This window comes from Carlito syrichta, unplaced genomic scaffold, assembly GCF_000164805.1.
Source record: "Carlito syrichta isolate Samal-C Ts95f unplaced genomic scaffold, Tarsius_syrichta-2.0.1 Scaffold308839, whole genome shotgun sequence".
In the NCBI taxonomy this organism is placed as follows: Eukaryota; Metazoa; Chordata; class Mammalia; order Primates; family Tarsiidae; genus Carlito; species Carlito syrichta.
Window position 1 is genome coordinate 1,166,049 of NW_007252935.1, and position 17,511 is coordinate 1,183,559.

Below are 17,511 nucleotides of genomic sequence, written 5' to 3' on the forward strand. Positions count from 1 at the left end.
GGCTGAGGTGAGTGGATTGCCTGAGCCTGCGGGTTCGAGACCCGCCTGGGCAGCGAGACCTCATCTCTATAATAAATCAAAAAATCAGCCGGGCGCGGTAGCGCATGCCTGTAATTCCGGCTACTCGGAAGGCTGAGGCGGAAGGATCGCCGGAGCCCAGCAGGTCGAGGTTGCGGTGGCCGGAAGCGGCCACTGCACTCCAGTCTGGGCAACAGTTTGAGACTCCAACTCAAAAAAAAAAAAAAAGTAAAATGTACCAAAAAAGAAGGTGATCCTTCATGAATAGTCTCTACTGACTGTTCCCCAAACCAGCATTTGGGTTTAAAGAGTAAATTCATGCTCAAACCCTTTTTCTTTTCTTCCTTTTCTTTTTTTTTTTAATTTGACTCAGAGTCTCACTCTGCTCCCCTGGCTGGAGTGCAGTGGCACACTCAGCCACTGAAACCTTGACCTGCCAGGCTCAGGCGATACTTCTGCCTTAACCTTCCAAGTAGCCGGAACCACATGTGTGCACCTCCATGCCCAGCTAATTTTTAATTTTATTTTAGAGACAAGGTTTCGCCAAGTTGCCCAGGCTGGACTCAAAAAAGCTGGACTCAGGAAGCCCTCTTTTTTTTTTTTTAATGAAACCTGGAAGCATTATTTCAGATCCCTGTGAATGAAAATATCTAAATGAGTAAATGAACTTCGTGATGAATCAGAAATTTCAGGCCTATCTATTTTCGACTAATGGTTTACGTGTTCTTTAAAAATTAAATCAGGGCCAGGCTTGGTGGCTCAGCCTGTAATCTCAGCACTTTGGGAGGCCGAGGCGAGTGGATTACCTAAGCCTGCAGGTTCAAGACCAGCCTGGGCAACTTGGCGAGACCTTGTCTCTACAATAAAATTAAAAATAGCTGGGTGTAGTGGTGCATGTCTGTAGTTCCAGCTACTTGGAAGGCTGAGGTGGAAGGATTGCTGGAGCCCAGCAGGTCGACACTGGGGTGGCTGTGAACATGCTATTGCACTCCAGCCTATGCGACGGAATGAGACTCCAACTCAAAAAAAAAAAAAATTAGAATGTCAAGCTGAAAATGTGCCATTCATAGCTGTGTTTTCAGAAGGCACTTGGCATTCTCAATAAAAATGTGGATTAGCATGCCATAATGGCCAGAATAGGGGAACAGTTTTTAGGTCTTTCTGGGTGTTTTTTTTTTTTTTTAAGAGATGTGTTCTCAACTCTGTCACCCAGGTTGGAGTTCAGTGGCACACTCATAGTTCACTGCAACCTTGAACTCCTCAGCTCATCCTGTCTTCCAGCTCTAGTTTTCATTGAATTATTTTTCTCGTAAAGTTGTTTGCTTTAAAATATTCTTAAAGTCAAGGACATAAAATAAAGTTTTCATTTAAAGTGACTTGTTTTTCGTTATAGTTTACCCTTGCTTTTATAATTATTAAATTGCTAAGTGCACTTTGGAATTAGAGTCAATGCATTGAGGGTGTTCTTCTTATTTTCCAGAACACTGAGATTTCTGTCACTTGCCGTCTTTGGTCGTCACTAATCTGGCCAAATCGTAAAATGAGGCTCATGCTTTATTGATGTTTATGGCCATTATAAGTTTGAGTTAATGACAAAAGACTTTTCACAATTGCCCACTCCCCTGGCCATTAACTCCCCGGGTGTGCCTGTGGAAACCGTTGCCACTTGGTGGGAAGCTTGAGCATCTAGGCCAGAGTGCCAGAATTCTGAAATGTTTTGTAATTATTCCTGTTGTTTTATCCCTAGTGTTTGGGTAGCATATACTTTCTGTTCATTATGAGCTTCTACCATTAGTGGTCCAGGGATGTTAATAAACCACCAGTAATTCCTAAGAATTCATGTGGATCCAAGTTGATGGGTTGAAACTACAGGGGAGTCTAAACTCATTTTCAGCAGGCAGGTTTTATATTGGTTAATGTAGTTCAGTGGTTCTCAATCCTGGCTGCACTATAGAATCACTTGGGGAGAGGTTAAAAAATACTGATGCCTGGACCTTCCTCCAGATAGTTCACTATATTTTTTAAAAGCCACATCCCCAATTTAGGTGATTCTGAAGGGCAAACAGGGTTGAAACCATTGAATTTTGTTTCATTGACATTCCTGGCTGTACCTTTTCTTTGTTTTGCTGGAACCCAGCAGTCATTTATCGAGTCTTATGCTGGTGTAGGTGTCATCCTATGTGGTGCCTGCAACTACAGATGGGTCCTTATCAAGTTCAGAGAATTGTTTTGGGGCCATTCAGGACTAGTCAGAGTTTCAACACCAACTGGAAAACATTTTCTGGCAATACAGGTGACAAATTCCTTCTGATTTCACAAATGAGAACTAGTTTAGTGTTTCATGATGTTCTTTGCCTTACCAGCTAGCCTCAACAGAATTTTCATGATTTTCAGTTGAATTACATGGGCTTTTATTAAAGGCTTTCTATGGTCCAACACTGTTCCAAGCGCTGGAGGATTCGCCAACTAAGAACGTAGCACGAAGGAACTCAAGGAGCTTATATTCTCATTGAGAAGACATACATGAAACTGAAAAGACAGAAGCAGGGCATATTTTAGTCTGAACAGTAAGTAAGTGTTAGGACAATGATGGAAAAAAGAGATCTCTGTGAAATGGTATCATAGAAAAAAAACTAGAGAAAATAGAGTTTGGGCCAAGCCTTGAAAATAATAAGGGTGAAATCTAACTGGTGAGGGATGGTAAAACTCCAGGCCTGTAGGACAACCTATTAATTACTCCCTACTCAGAGTTGGGAGTAATTAAGTCACAAGACCACTCTGAACACAGTGAACATAGTGGAGGAGGAGATGAACTGTAAAATTCCCACAGACAAGATGAAGCCATCCATATTCATCATGAAGGACCCTTGCATGCCCAATTGAGGCCTTGATTTTGATTGGAGAAGCTTTAAAAAGCCCTAGTTTACAAAACAAAGCTAATGGTGAAAAAAAATTTATAGCATTAGGTACCTCTGGTGAGATTATCTGGAAAGTTGGGGTAAGGGGCAGGGTGAGCTTACTGGGTTGTTAAAAGATTTTGTATCTCTACTAGAGAAGTGGCTACACGGGTGTATATGTTTACCAAAACCCCCCTTGCAGTTAAAATCTGTGCATTTTAGCTGGGCATGGTGGTGCACCTTTAGTCCAAGCTCCTTAAAGGCTGTGGGAGGATTGCTTGAGCCCAGGAGTTTGAGTTACAGTGAGCCCTGAGCATATCATGCACTCCAAGTAGCTTGGGCAACAAAGTGAGACCCTGTCTGTAAAAAATAAATGAAATCCATGTGTTTTTAGTGTATGTAAATTATATCTCTGATCATATACTTTGAAAATCCAAGAGAATCTGTCAAAAACCGGCTTATACTGATAAAGGACTTTGGCAAAATCTCAGGGTACAAAATAAATGTGCAAAAGACAGTTGCATTCCTATACACCAACAACAAGCAGGCAGAGACCCAAATTAAAAGCACAGTTCCTTTCACAATAGCCACACAAAAAATGAAATACCCCAGAATCTTCCTAACCAGAGAAGTGAAAGAACTTTACAATAAGATCTACAAAACACTGCTCAAAGAAATCCAAGAAGACACGAACAAATGGAAAAATATTCCATGCTCATGGATAGGAAGAATCGATATTGTTAAGATGTCCATCCTACCAAATGCAATCTACAGATTCAACGCAATACCCATTAAATTACCAACATCATTCTTCTCAGACCCAGAAATGACAATATAGAAATTCATATGGAAACATAAATGACCACAAATAGCCAAAACAATCCTTAGCAAGATATCAGGCATATAGACCCATGGAACAGGATAGAGATTCCGGAAGCAAAACCTTAATTTCTCAACCAACTCATCTTTGACAAAGCCTCCAACGATAACCACTGGGGAGAGGAGAACCTATTCAGTAAATGATGCTGGGAAAACTGGCTGATCACATGCAGAAGATTGAAACAGGACTCCTACCTATCACCATACACAAAAATTAACTCTAAATGGATCAAAGACCTAAATGTAAAACCTCAAACTATAAGAATCTTAGAAAACACAGGAGACACCCTTATGGAAATTGGAACTGGCAACCAGTTCCTGATCAGAACCCTAAGTGCCCATACCATAAGAAATAAGATAGACACATGGGACCTCATCAAACTAACGAGCTTCTGCAAAGCAAAAGAAACAATCAAGAGAGCAGGGAGACAGCCCAAAGAAAGAGAAAAAATATTTGCCAACTGTATATCTGACAAAGGCCTAACATCTAGGATCTATAAGGAACTCAAGCATGCCAAAAGGAAAAAACAGCCCCATTAAAAAGTGGGCAAAAGACATGAATAGACACTTCCCAAAAGAAGATATACAGTAAGCCAACAGACACATGAAAAAGTGCTCAGCCTCACTCATCATCAGAGAAATGCAAGTCAAAACCACACTGAGATACCACCTAACCCCAGTAAGAATGGCCATCATTAATAAAACAATAACAGATGCTGGTGAGGATGCAGAGAAAAAGGAACACTTCTGCACTGCTGGTGGGAATGCAAACTAGCGCAACGTCTTTGGAAGACAGTGTGGTGATTTCTGAAAAGAACTAGAAATTGACCTTCCATATGACCCAACAATCCCCCTATTGGGAATATACCCAGAGGAATTCAAATCCTTCTACAAAAGATACCTGCACATATATGTTTGTTGCAGTTCTGTTCACAATAGTAAAAACATGGAACCAACCATGCTGCCCATTGAAGTTGGACTGGATAAAAAAAAATGTGGTACATATACACAATGGAATATTATGCAGCCATAAAGAAGGACAAACATATGGACTTTGCAGCAACTTGGATGGATTTAGAGTCAATCATACTCAGTGATCTATCACAGAAACAAAGAACAGAGTGCCATATGTTCTCACTCATTAAGTTGATCTGGAACAATTATAATACTATAAGAAGGCATTGTCAGTAGTAGGAAACTGTCAGCTGTGGGGGGTTGGGATTGGCAATTGAGAGAAACTGCTAAGGGAGGGAGGGGCACACCTCATTAACAAGGGTACCTGCATAATCAACATTTGTATGCCTAACCCTGAATTGTACACCACATCTTTATAATAATAAAAAAATGCAAAAATAAATTATATCTCAAAATATATTTTAAGTTGTATTTAAAAAGAAAGAAACCTTTGAATTAAAAGACTTAAAAAAACAATAGCAACTAATGGAAGTACAAGAGTGGGATTTTGATCCAAACACCCTGTTAAAAGAGAAAAAAAAAAATGTTAAGAGACCATGAGAAATTTGAATTCTGATTGGCTATGTGGTAGTCGTAAGGAATTATCTTTTGTGTAGGTTTGATAGTTATAGCCTTAGTGGATTATATTTTATTAAGAGTTCTTTCCCTTAAGGACATATGCAGAAATATTTGTGGATGAAAATGATGGGGTCTCTAGCTTTTGCTTCAGAATAATCCAGTGTGCGTGGGTGAAGGAGGTATCAAGGAAAACAGCTGTGATCAACTTGAAGCTGGTGATGAAGTTTATTGTGCTATTGGCTACTACTGTACATGTTTAAGGTTTCAATAATAATAAAAACGATTATGTATTTGCATTTTAAAAGCCACTGTTGGTTCTTGAATAGGAAAATGCTTAGTGAAAGTGTTTCTCTAAAACATGTTCTGACACTCAGGGATTAACTAGTGAGACATTTTGGAGGTTACTGCAATCATTTCAAAGTAATGATGAATAGACTTGGAGAAGGAAGAATGAAGATAAATGTCCTGCTCCATTTGTTTTGCTTGAAGTAAGTCAAAGGTACAGCCAACATTTCTTATTTGCAGTTAGGGGACACATTCGGTCATGGGAGCCTTGAGCGTTGTTTGAAGGGCTGAATTCCGTTGAGAGAGAGGGAGAGAGAGTGTATGTATGTATGTGTTGAGGAGGATATTGGATCTTTGAAGGAATTGCCAAGGAAGCCAGAGCTAGAGGAGGAAGCTTTGTGCTGTTGATGAGTGGACGGAGGACTGTTCATGAGATTAGGAAATGTGAGTTCTAGTCTAGCTCTGTGGCCTGGGGCAAATCACTAAACCTCACTGGCCTTCAGAATTCATAGCTGGAAGTATGAGAATGAAAACGTAGGCCGGGCTCGGTGGCTCAGCCTGTAATCCCAGCACTTTAGGAGGCTGAGGCGAATGGATGGCCTGAGCCTTGCAGGTTCAAGACCAGCCCGGGCAACTTGGCAAGACCTCGTCTCTACAGTAAATAAAAAATTAGGGCAACCCCTTTGGGTCCCCTCCCACTGTGAGAGCTCTTCTGTTCTCTCAAATCCTGCTTTCTAAAGAAAAAAAAAATTAGCCGGGCATGGTAGCACGCACCTGTAGTTCCAGCTACTTGGAAGGCTGAAGTGGAAGGATCACCTGGGCAACAGAGTGAGACTCCAACTCAAAAAAGAAAATTTAGATGAACTCTAATACCTTACTTTTGAATATTCTGCCAAGTCCCACTCTTCTATTATAGTGTCATTGTTTAAAGCCAGTAGTTTTGAAAGTGGGCCACCTGCATCATCTTGTGGGTAGGGAAATGTCAAAAATGCCCATCACTGGGCCTCCATCCCAAACATCCAGAATGATTTTCTGACAGCAAATGCCTGGGAATCTGCATTTTAGAAACATCTCAGATGGTTCTTATGAACAACAGAACTTGAAGAAAGCAGTTTTAGGGCTTGCCATGATCTCTTTTTCTTCAGATTGCCTCAAAAGGCAATCAGTACTTAAACTGCTTTTTTCTATGACTCTAAGAGATTTCAAAGCTTTATTTAAAAAGGAATAAAGGTGTGATCTAATTCTTATGACATTATTGCAAGTAGATTTAATTCCGTAATTTATGTTTTTAGTGTTTATTAGGAAATAATAGAGATACAAAAAACAACAAAATTATAGCAGCCTATTCTTTAGACTTAGAAGTGTTAAGCAAGTATATCCTTTCAGAATTTTTCTAATAGGTATACATATAAATATAATTATTTACCAAGGTAGGTTTATTTTCTCCATACAATTTTTTTTTTTTTTTTTTTTTTTTTGGAGCTGGAGTCGCATTCCATCACCCAAGGCTGGAGTGCAGTGGCACGCTCACGGCCACCCCAGCATCGACCTGCTGGGCTCCAGCGATACTTCCGCCTCAGCCTTCCAAGTAGCTGGAACTATTGGCACACACTACCATGCCTAGCTAATTTTTTTTCTTTTTTTTTTTGGATTTATTGTTGAGATGAGCCCTCACCTTGTTGCCCAGGCTGGTCTTGAACCCGTGGACTCAGGCAGTCCTCTCGCCTTAGTCTCCCAAAGTGCTGGGATTACAGGCTTGAGCCACCATGCCAGTCCTCCCATACTATTGTATGGCCTATTTTTAATACTCATTGACACATTGTGCTCATTTTTGTATGTTAATAGGTGTCCTCCTGCATCAACATTTGTAATGGCTGCATAGAATTGCTTTGTATAAATGTTCCAGAGCTCGTTCACCAGTTCTTATGGGCAGATTGTGATGTCTGCCTCTCTTTACAGTTTTAAACATGAAAACAATGGCATCTTTCTCTACCTTTGTGTACATCCTTAGGATAAAATATCTAGAAAATTACTGAGTCAAAGAATTTATTTTTTTAAAGTGATTTTGAGCACAATCCATATTCATTATAGGAAAAATATAGGGGAAAATTACTATCATAGCTGCTTCATTTTTATACAGAGTCTTCCAAATAACTTTTCTTACATAAGAGAGAGAGTGTGTGTGTGTGTGTGTGTGTGTGTGTGTATACTAATGTATTTTAATAAGATCACACAACACATGAAATTTTATCTGCTTTTCACTTAACCACTATAAACATTTTGCCTGTCAAACTCATTGAAAATTCTATGAAATTTTCTCTCTATAATATAGTCAGAATATATATAATTATATATAAATGTGTATTTACATTAGTTACAAAATATTACTTAATCTATCTTTTCTAACATAAGCAAACACACTCTAGTAGATGTGGTGAGAGAAACAAAGTTGATTAGAACTGTTTTATGCCCGCAAAATAATACTCTAGAAAGGAATCTAAAACCGTCACACAAATCATCTCATAGTTTGTATCGTAGATCCCAGAAGAGGGTATGGAAGGTAGGCTGTGAGGGTTCAGGAAAAGGATGTTATTTTTAGTAAGGGAGATATGAAAGGCTGAAGAGGCAGTGATGGGAGGGCTTGGTCATGTGAAGATGGGCACAAAAGGCATTCCAGGTGGAGGAAGGGAGGAAGCTAAGGCATGCTGTCAGGATATGAAAAAGCCCCCTCTGTAGGGTATCACTCCCTGCTGGGATGCAGTCCCTGTCCCAGTAAGGACCACAAGAGTAGTGGAAAATGCAGTTGAACAGGTAAATTGGTACCAGGTTACAGATGGTTTAGAATATCTAACTCTGTAGTGTGGACTACATTTCCTGAGCAGTGGGTGCTTTTTAGGTTTTGTCCCACTTTGTTTTAACTAGAATAGTTGTGGCATCAGAGCTGACCATCAGAGTATTACTCTGAGGCAGTATGTCAGGAGAGAAATGGTCATAGACGAGGGCAGTCAGGATGCTACTCCTATGACCTGAAACGAGGATAGGATGGTGACAGTCAGAAAAGAAGAGCTAAAAAGTTAGAGTGACAAACTTTGTGGTAATAACGGGACAGGTAAGAGTCAAAGGGGGTTTGAGTATAGGTGGCCAGGATAGCAGTCCCGTTTTAAATGATGAGTTGTAAGAATCTTTTTTAAACCTATTTTTTCATTCCTAGCATCACACACTCTATGCCCTCTCCTTCATGATAGGAAATAATTTGGAACATACCTGTAAGTGTGGAGAACCCCAGTCAGGAGGACTGTTAAGCATCCAGATATCTCAGCCTGAGCAAGAGGTGGAGACTTCAGAAGGAAAGCCCATTGGCAGCCAGGACACCTTCCCCACTCAGGAAACTATGCTGTCTCCTGTGAACCTGACAGACGACCAAATCGCCGCTGGCCTTTATGGTAACTTTTCCCACTCACACTTATTGGCATCAAGATTCTAGGACTAGCATTGCCAGCATCTCAACTTAATGTCAGTTTGCCTTATAAATTGACCTAGAAGAAAGATTATATTGTTTTGAAGGCAGGCCTAGAATACCTTTAAGATTACCAAAGGGCCAGGTGAGGTGGCTCACATATGTAATCCCAGTGCTTTGTGAGGCCAAAGTAGGAGGATTGCTTGAGGGTAGGGGTTCAAGACCAGTCTGGGCAACTAGTGAGAACCTGTCTCTACAAACTGTTTTTAAAACATTAACTAGGTTAATGTATGGTGATGCATGCCTGCATTCCCAGCTGCCCAGTAGGCTTAGGCAGGAGGGTCACTTGAGCCCAGGAGTTTGAGGCTGCAGTGAGCTGTGATCATGCCACTGTACTCCAGCCAGCATGACAGAGTAAGATCTCATCTCTACAAAAAGTAAATTAGCCTTGCATGGTGTTATGTGCCTATAGTTCCAGCTCCTTTGGAGGCTGATGTGAGAGGATGGCCTGGAAGTTTGAAGTTATAGTAAGATATGATCATGCAACTACACTCCAGCCTGAGCAACAAGTGAGGCGCCATCTCTAAAAATAAATAATTTTTAAAAAGATTACCAAAGAAAGAAAGCTGCACTGTACAATCCCCTTAATAAAACATATCTGATAGTGCAAAATTATGAAGTATTTTAAATAGCATTCATTTTTCCACATTCTGGCAGGGATAAAGTTTTTCCAGGTTATCTCAGCTGAGGAAAAACAATAATAATCCCTATTTTAGTGCCTTAATGGTTTTTGAGGCTCAAATGAGACACAGCATTACTTTGCAAGCAGTAAAGCCTGATACAAATGCCAGCTGTCATTGGTTTTGTTATGTCTGGAAGCACTAATTGATTTTTTCCCCTATTTTAGGAATATTCATGGAACTTTGAATTACTTTCTTTGCATGCATGTACTTTTCCAGCGAATTTTGTGCAAGTTTCTCATATATACATGCCAAGACCTACATTTTACATGCATGAGGAAAAAAATTGCACAGGGAAAAAGGTTACTTATTCATTTAACTTGTATGGGTATGAATTATGTTAATTTTGATCACCTTGATCCCTTTTTTCACAGTGTGTACAAATAATGAAAGTACGTTGAAGTCCATCATGAAGAAGAAAGATGGTAACAAAGATTCAAATGGTGCAAAAAAGAATCTTCAGTTTGTCGGCATCAATGGAGGGTAAGGAAAGATGGTGGGACTGGAGGTTAACATTGTCTGTCTGCCTCCTTTGCCTCCTGCTTTTTTGAGTCACATTTCAGCCTAGTCGGGGAAGCTGCCACATCTTGGTGATAGAAGATTCCCTCAGAAAGGGACATTTGGGCTTCTCTTCTCTTCTCCTCTTGATCTCTTTACGGATATGCCACCCTCTTAAGGATACCTGCTAAAGCTGAGCAATTTACGTCTCTCACCTCTAATCTGAAAAACTTAGTCTTCAACGAACGCAGCAGGCAGCAGCTTCCTGCATGGTGTTGGACAACTTGTACCTACCCATATTAGAACTGAGACATGAATAGAAAGAGACTGAGAATGTCACTCCATGGGCCAGTGATAGTCACCACTCCTTCATAATGGGTTGTTGTGCTTAGCTCTCCAATGTTCACAAACAGAATTGTAGGACTTTTCACCTAAAGAGTGAAAAGCCATGCCATCACTTCTTTGTTTTCTAAATAGACAATTTAGTGTTTGTTCCTTCTCTTCCAACTGGCACACATAAATAGTTAAACCTGTTTGTCCTACAATTAAACCATAGCAATTATTGATCAATCAATACATGGGCCCCTCAAAAAGCAACAGTACAAAGATAGTTGAGATAATATTTATAGCAAAGTGTACCATCAAGGTTTAACATGATGGTTGCTGTTTTACAAATCCTAATTAATATTGGATGTTATAGCCCAGGAGAGTGTGGAGGGCATATGCCAGAGAAATTATTGCTTACTTACATAGTCTATTCATCTTGACACTGGGAGAATTACTAGGGAAAAATAGGGGAAATAAATAAATAAGCAACTACAGATCTGGTTTCCATAGAGTTTGTTGTCTCTTGATTTCTACAGAGCCAGAAATGCCATAATTTTTTGTTTTGTTTTGTTTTTTTGTTTTTGAGTCAGAGTCTCACTTCATCACCCAGGCTGGAGTGCAGTGGCACACTCACGGCCATGCCAGCATCGACCTGCTGTGCTTCGGCGATCCTTCCGCCTCAGCCTTCCAAGTAGATGGAACTATAGTCGCACGTTACCATGCCTGGCTAATTTTTGATTTATTGTAGAGCCCAGGTCTCACCAAGTTGCCCAGACTGGTCTTGAACCCACGGGCTCAGGCAATCCACTTACCTCAGCCTCCCAAAGTGCCGGGATTACAGGCTGAGCCACCAAGCCTGGCCCATAATTTTTTTTAACAAGTGGTATATGACACCGATGAGCAACCCAGAGGTCCCTTCTAAGTCAGAACCAGTTCAGAACCACCAGACATTTAAATAGACTAAACCCTGAATGTCTGAGTACTAGGTCTAAAACCACTGGTGAAATTTCTGGAGTCAGCAGCTTTCCCTTCATAGAAATCTGTCACTGGGTCTTTATGGGCACACCTTGCATCTCCTGAAATCCCAATTGCCACCTAGGTATGAAACAACTTCAAGTGATGATTCCAGCTCAGATGAAAGCTCTTCTTCCGAGTCAGATGACGAGTGTGATGTCATTGATTATCCTCCTGAAGAAGAGGAGGAGGAAGAGGAGGATGAAGACACTCGGGGAATGGCAGAAGGGCACCATGCAATTAATATTGAAGGTTTCAAGTCTGCCAGGGTGGAAGATGAAATACAGGTTCAAGAATGTGAACCTGAGAAGGTGGAAATCAGAGAGAGGTGTGGTACATTCTCCTTCCCTCCCCTCACCCCTCCCACGTTTAATGTACTTTGGCAATAGAGTTGGCCAGTTCAGAGATTTTGCAATTATACCCATTTGTTTGGCTTTATCTGTTCCTCAGAGTTATGAACATCTTGTTTGAGATACCAGTAAACACAAGTACAGAGTGTGGCAACTCTTAGATCTCTTTTGGTAGCAAGTCCACTAATGCTTCCATTGCTGAAACACCTCACTTTATATTTAAGGACAAATTTAAATTTTTTGGTGACAAGCACACTTTTTTTAAGGTTTTGGATTTTATCTCTAGTCATTTATCTCGATACCAGTGTCAGCATTGTTATTATAGGATCATTGTGTGAATGAGAAACAGTTGTTTGGCCTCAACCAAAGATCGCATTTACTGTAAAGATAATGTACATCACTTACATGTCTATATTTTGTTGCACATTGAGTGACCAGGAACACCACAGAATGGAATTGAGAATAGTATAAATAGTATCTGAAATAGTGTACTAAACACTCTGGTTGGCTGAAACACATACCTAAAAATAGAGTCAGTTTTGAAGACTGTTAGCAAATATGGATTTGATGCTTATAAAACAGAGAATAGAAAAGATGGAAACTTCAGTATGGTTTTTCACTATGTGTTGTATAAATAGAACATTTCATAAAACTTACCCCTATTTAATTTGGCAAATGAAAGTTTAACTGCATTAACACAAGGTAAGTGTTTTTAGTTTATATTTTCAGGTGTTTAAAAATGACTCAATATCTTGTCATCTGGCTTTTTTAAATGGCTTTATTGAGATATAATTTATATACCATATGTCATCTGACTTTTAAATTTTTCATATGGCTTAAACACTTCTTGAGCCACCAAATGTGGGTTTAGATGTATGGTTGACTGGTCGGCATGGTACGTATGTGGTAATTTGGACCTCTTCAACCCTTAAGAGTAAAAAATATTTTTAAGAATTTATAACAAAGAGAGCAGAAAATCTCCAAATGTTATTTCATACTGTCACAAAGGCCAAAATGGTGAAGCCAAAGATACCCCCATTAAATGGCCCTGAGCTCTGGCTGGAGGTGTTGGCTCTGCACAGTGGCATCAATCCTTGAACTCCCGGGGACACCTAGGAAATCTCTAGCCAAGCACCCACCTCCACAACCTGCCTAGGCTGGCTTGTGCCCACTTGGCTTTTAAAGTGTTACAAAAGTCAGATAAAAATGACTTTCCTCATATAACCAATCATGAATTCTCTTTGTTTTTCCTCTTTTAGGTATGAATTAAGTGAAAAGATGTTGTCTGCATGCAACTTACTGAAAAACAATATAAATGACCCCAAAGCTTTGACCAGCAAAGATATGGTGAGTTTGACCTACAGACACTGTTGCCAGTCCATACAAAGCACATGAATGGACACCACTGTCAAGGCCATCTGTAGCCTGCCCTGTGTTGCTGTGGTTTGCATGCGTCTCCCCTGCACTATTTCTGGCATGAGTGGGCAGAGTGAGCATCATGCTGCCTAGCTCCCAAATCATACTAGAAGGGTTTGCCAAGGGCCCAGCTTCGGATGTCCTTTCCCTACCCTGTACTCTTCTTGGGGTGGAGACGTCTGTGAGGCATATACTTGCAGATAGAAGGGAGAGCTAATTGCAGTCAGTTGTCTTCTTTTTACATCTTTCACTTCTGTTTACAGAACCTTGTGATCCAGGGAGTAGCATCCCAGAACTTTTTTCTTAAGTTAGCATATGTTTTTAAAAGAAACCTATTTGGACTGAGGTCAGCATTCCTTTCAGTTATGAAACTGTGTATTATGTTCTGATGTGGAATGCAGGCCACCACTATTTTTAAACATAAAAATAACTGCACTTGTCATCTTCTCACAGTTTGAGAAAGTCAGAAGCAAATAGCAAAGAAATTGTGGTTGCCCTAGTGATCATGAATGTCACAACACAGGACACATAGTTTTATGGCAGTTTAATCTGATGTCATTGCCAAGTATGACACTCTCTCGCACTGAGGTTTTTATGTGCAGATTCTTTGTCAGCCAGACCAACCCTGTGATCGATAGCTGTAACTTTAGTGTATTGAGGAAATGTAGTTCCAAGACCCCCAGTGAATACCAAAATCCACGGATACTCAAATCCCATATGTAAAATGGCATAGCATTTGCATACAACCTATGTGTACTTTTTTTTTTTTGAGTTGGTGTCTCACTCCATTGCCCAGGCTGGAGTGCAGTGGCACGCTCATGGCCACACCAGCATCGACCTGCTGGGCTCCTGCAATCCTTCTGCCTCAGTCTTCCAAGTAGCCAGAACTGTAGGCACGCGCTGCTATGCCCAGCTAATTTTTTATTTATTGTAGAGACAAGTTCTCGCCAAGTTGCCTGGGCCGGTCTCGAATCTGTGGACTCAGGCAATCTACTTGCCTCAGCCTCCCAAAGTGGTAGGATTACAGGCTGAGCCACTGAGCCCGGCCCCTGTGTGTACTTTAAATCCTCTCATGTACTTTAAATCATCTTTAGGTTACTCATAATACCTAATACAAAGTAAATGCTATAGAAATAGTTGTTATACTATTTTTAATTTTTTTTTCAAATATGTTTGCTCCAAGGTTGGTTGAGCCTGAAGATGTGGAACCTGTAGATACTGTACTAAATAAAATTCCTGGCCAAGGGGACATAAAACTGCATACTGAAATTCATCAGTACAAACTAAATGCCTGGCTATACCTTGGTCACAAATAATAAAACCATGAAATGTCACTGCAGTGTCAGTATTTCCTACTAGGTTTAACCCAAATTTAAAACTGGTGCTTTGGGACTCCATATTTTATAGTAAACTTTTTCTTTTACCATTCTCCAAATACTAGGTCATGTGGTCTCTGAGAAGGCCTTCACAGTCCTGCAGCACCCCAAATTGGAAAGCGTGGTGTCATGCACACACTCTGTGATTGGTACATTTCTGTTGACTGAATTTTCCTTCATTGTAGAAGTATTTAAAGAATTGTGTTGTGAAAAATAGCAGACATGTGAGTGACCACAATGCCAGGGCCAGATAATCCTATCAGAACACTGATTATTTAGCAGCAGCAGAAGTAGGGCAGCAAGAGGACAGAATTTCTCTGCTTTCTGTGTGATGACTCCAAATAAATAGAAATCTGAATGTGTAAAAGACTGAGCAGAAAAAAAAGAAAAAATCTTTCCTAGCCAGGACCCTTTTCAGGTGACCCAAAATATGATTGAGTGGGTTAAAACGGAAATCAGTAGCAGGAAGATACAGAGATGGAAGCACTACAACTCCAATCCCACCTTTTCTTTTTTTTTTTTTTGAGTTGGAGTCTCACTCTGTCGCCCAGACTGGAGTGCAGTGGCTGCTCCCAGCCACCGCAGCCTCGACCTGCTGGGCTCCAGCGATCCTTCCGCCTCAGCCTTCCGAGTAGCCAGAATTACAGGCGCGCGCTACCACGCCCGGCTAATTTTTTGATTTATTGTAGAGATGAGGTCTCGCCTGCCCAGGGGTCTCGAACGCGCGGGCTCAGGCAATCCACTCACCTCAGCCTCCCAAGGCGCGGAATTACAGGCTGAGCCACCGAGCCCGGCTCCACCTTTTCTACAGAAAGGAGACTTATTGAGTTCTGGTGCTTTTGACATAGGCTTTCCATTTTCCTTTGATTATATTTTTAAACTTTTAAAGAGTAAGCAAAGCACAAATGATGGTAAACTCATATAAAACAAGGTATTATCATCACCATCACCAGCACTGGCTATGCCCACACTATGTTAAGCTTCAAGTGGTCCAAGTTTCACTTGACTGTCCATGAAGCAAGTGCCACGTCCATGTGTCCACAGCCTGAAAAATTCAGAGTGGGCTCATGATCAGAGGTCGATGATCCTAATGAGAAATGAAGTTAGTTCCTAACCTGCTTTTTATTCCCTTTCCATGACTGAACCTTTGGGATTGGGGTGGGAATTGGGTTAACTACGCACATATTGGTCTCCCAGTCTACAGAAGTGGAGGAGTTGAGGTTGGTCTGGATAGGAAGGAAGCAGCATAATTAAGTGTAGGCTAAATAATATCTTCCTGATTTCCATGAAAAACATTTGCAAGGCCAGCATTATTACATAATATCAATAGCTTGATAATATGTTGAGCCAGGCTTAAGTATTTTAATTCTCATCACAAACACTATGAAGGGAAGGTGGTGTCCTCATTTCTCAGACAAGGGAACTGAGACAGGAGATAAGTAACTTCCCCAGGGTCAGATAGCTCATAAGTAGCAAAGCCCAAATTTGATCCTCAGTAGTCTGGCTCTAGACTCTCTGTTCTTACACAGGGCCATATGGCCTCTTTCATAAAAATTAGAATATATGTGGTTTAAAATTAGGAGGGAGGCCAGGCCCGGTGGCTCAAGCCTGTAATCTCAGCACTTTGGGAGGCCAAGGTGAAGGGATTGCCTGAGCCCACGGATCGAGAACAACCTGGGCAACTTGGTGAGACCTCATTTCTACAATAAATCAAAAAATTCGTCGGGCATGGTAGCATGTGCCTCTAGTTTCGACTACTTGGAAGGCTGGGGTGGCCATGAGCATGCCACTGCACTCCAACCTGGGCGACAGAGTGAGACTCCAACTCAAAAGTAAAAAAAAAATCAGGAGGGATGTCCCAGTTTGCTTTCTGAAGCATCTCTTCGGGCTCTGGGTTTCATTGGTTGTTTTTGAGAGCAAATTCTAACTGCATATACTTTGACTATAAAAGGCCTGGTTGTTTGGGCTTTCAGCTAGGTCTCAGGTCTATAAATAGAAGAACTAATGACTGCTCTGTTTTGGCAGAGGTTCTGTCTGAACACCCTGCAGCATGAGTGGTTCCGCGTGTCCAGTCAGAAGTCAGCCATTCCAGCCATGGTGGGGGACTATATAGCTGCTTTTGAGGCCATCTCCCCTGATGTCCTCCGCTACGTCATCAACATGGCTGATGGCAACGGCAACACAGCCCTCCATTACAGTGTGTCCCACTCCAACTTTGAGATTGTGAAGCTGCTTTTGGACGCTGGTACGTTGGCTGCCACCATCCTTTCTCTAGCAATACAATAAAGTGGGTTGTGACTCATCTCAAAGTAGCTGGTTGAGCCACTCTTGAATTCTCTGATCATCTAAAATCCTTTTCATTGCTATTCCACATGACATGGCAAGAATATTGTTCTTGAGTCATTCATGGGAGGCTTGAAGTTGAAACAAAACTGGGTGACACAGATTCCAGATCTATTTTGAAAGGAGGTTTTGAGGATATTCTTGCTGCAGTTCAGCTGCATTCAAGTGAGGTGGATCCCTGGCAGTAAACATGACTCACGTTCCCTCCTGAGCTGAGTCATGCAGGCTTGGCTGGTCCGCTCTCAGGAGGTTCACCGCTCACAGGCCTAGAGTCACAGCTTTGGTGCTTGTGGACCACTCAGCATGTCCTTGCTCCACAACTACCATCCTGCTGTCCATGCGCAAGTGCGTGGCCAGCCAAGGGACCAGGCAAAGCCA

At 41.2% G+C, this 17,511-nt stretch overlaps 1 protein-coding gene across 1 annotated transcript in view; it reads left to right on the top strand.

Annotated features, from left to right (window-relative positions):
• The window catches only part of KANK1 (KN motif and ankyrin repeat domains 1), a 173,549-nt gene that overhangs the window by 149,149 nt on the left and 6,889 nt on the right, over positions 1 to 17,511 (top strand). Inside the window, exons 4-8 of the mRNA XM_008066069.2 lie at positions 8,858 to 9,055; positions 10,184 to 10,292; positions 11,734 to 11,976; positions 13,258 to 13,345; positions 16,816 to 17,035. Coding sequence (XP_008064260.1) covers positions 8,858 to 9,055; positions 10,184 to 10,292; positions 11,734 to 11,976; positions 13,258 to 13,345; positions 16,816 to 17,035 — 858 coding nt within the window. The remainder of the gene's footprint in view (positions 1 to 8,857; positions 9,056 to 10,183; positions 10,293 to 11,733; positions 11,977 to 13,257; positions 13,346 to 16,815; positions 17,036 to 17,511) is intronic.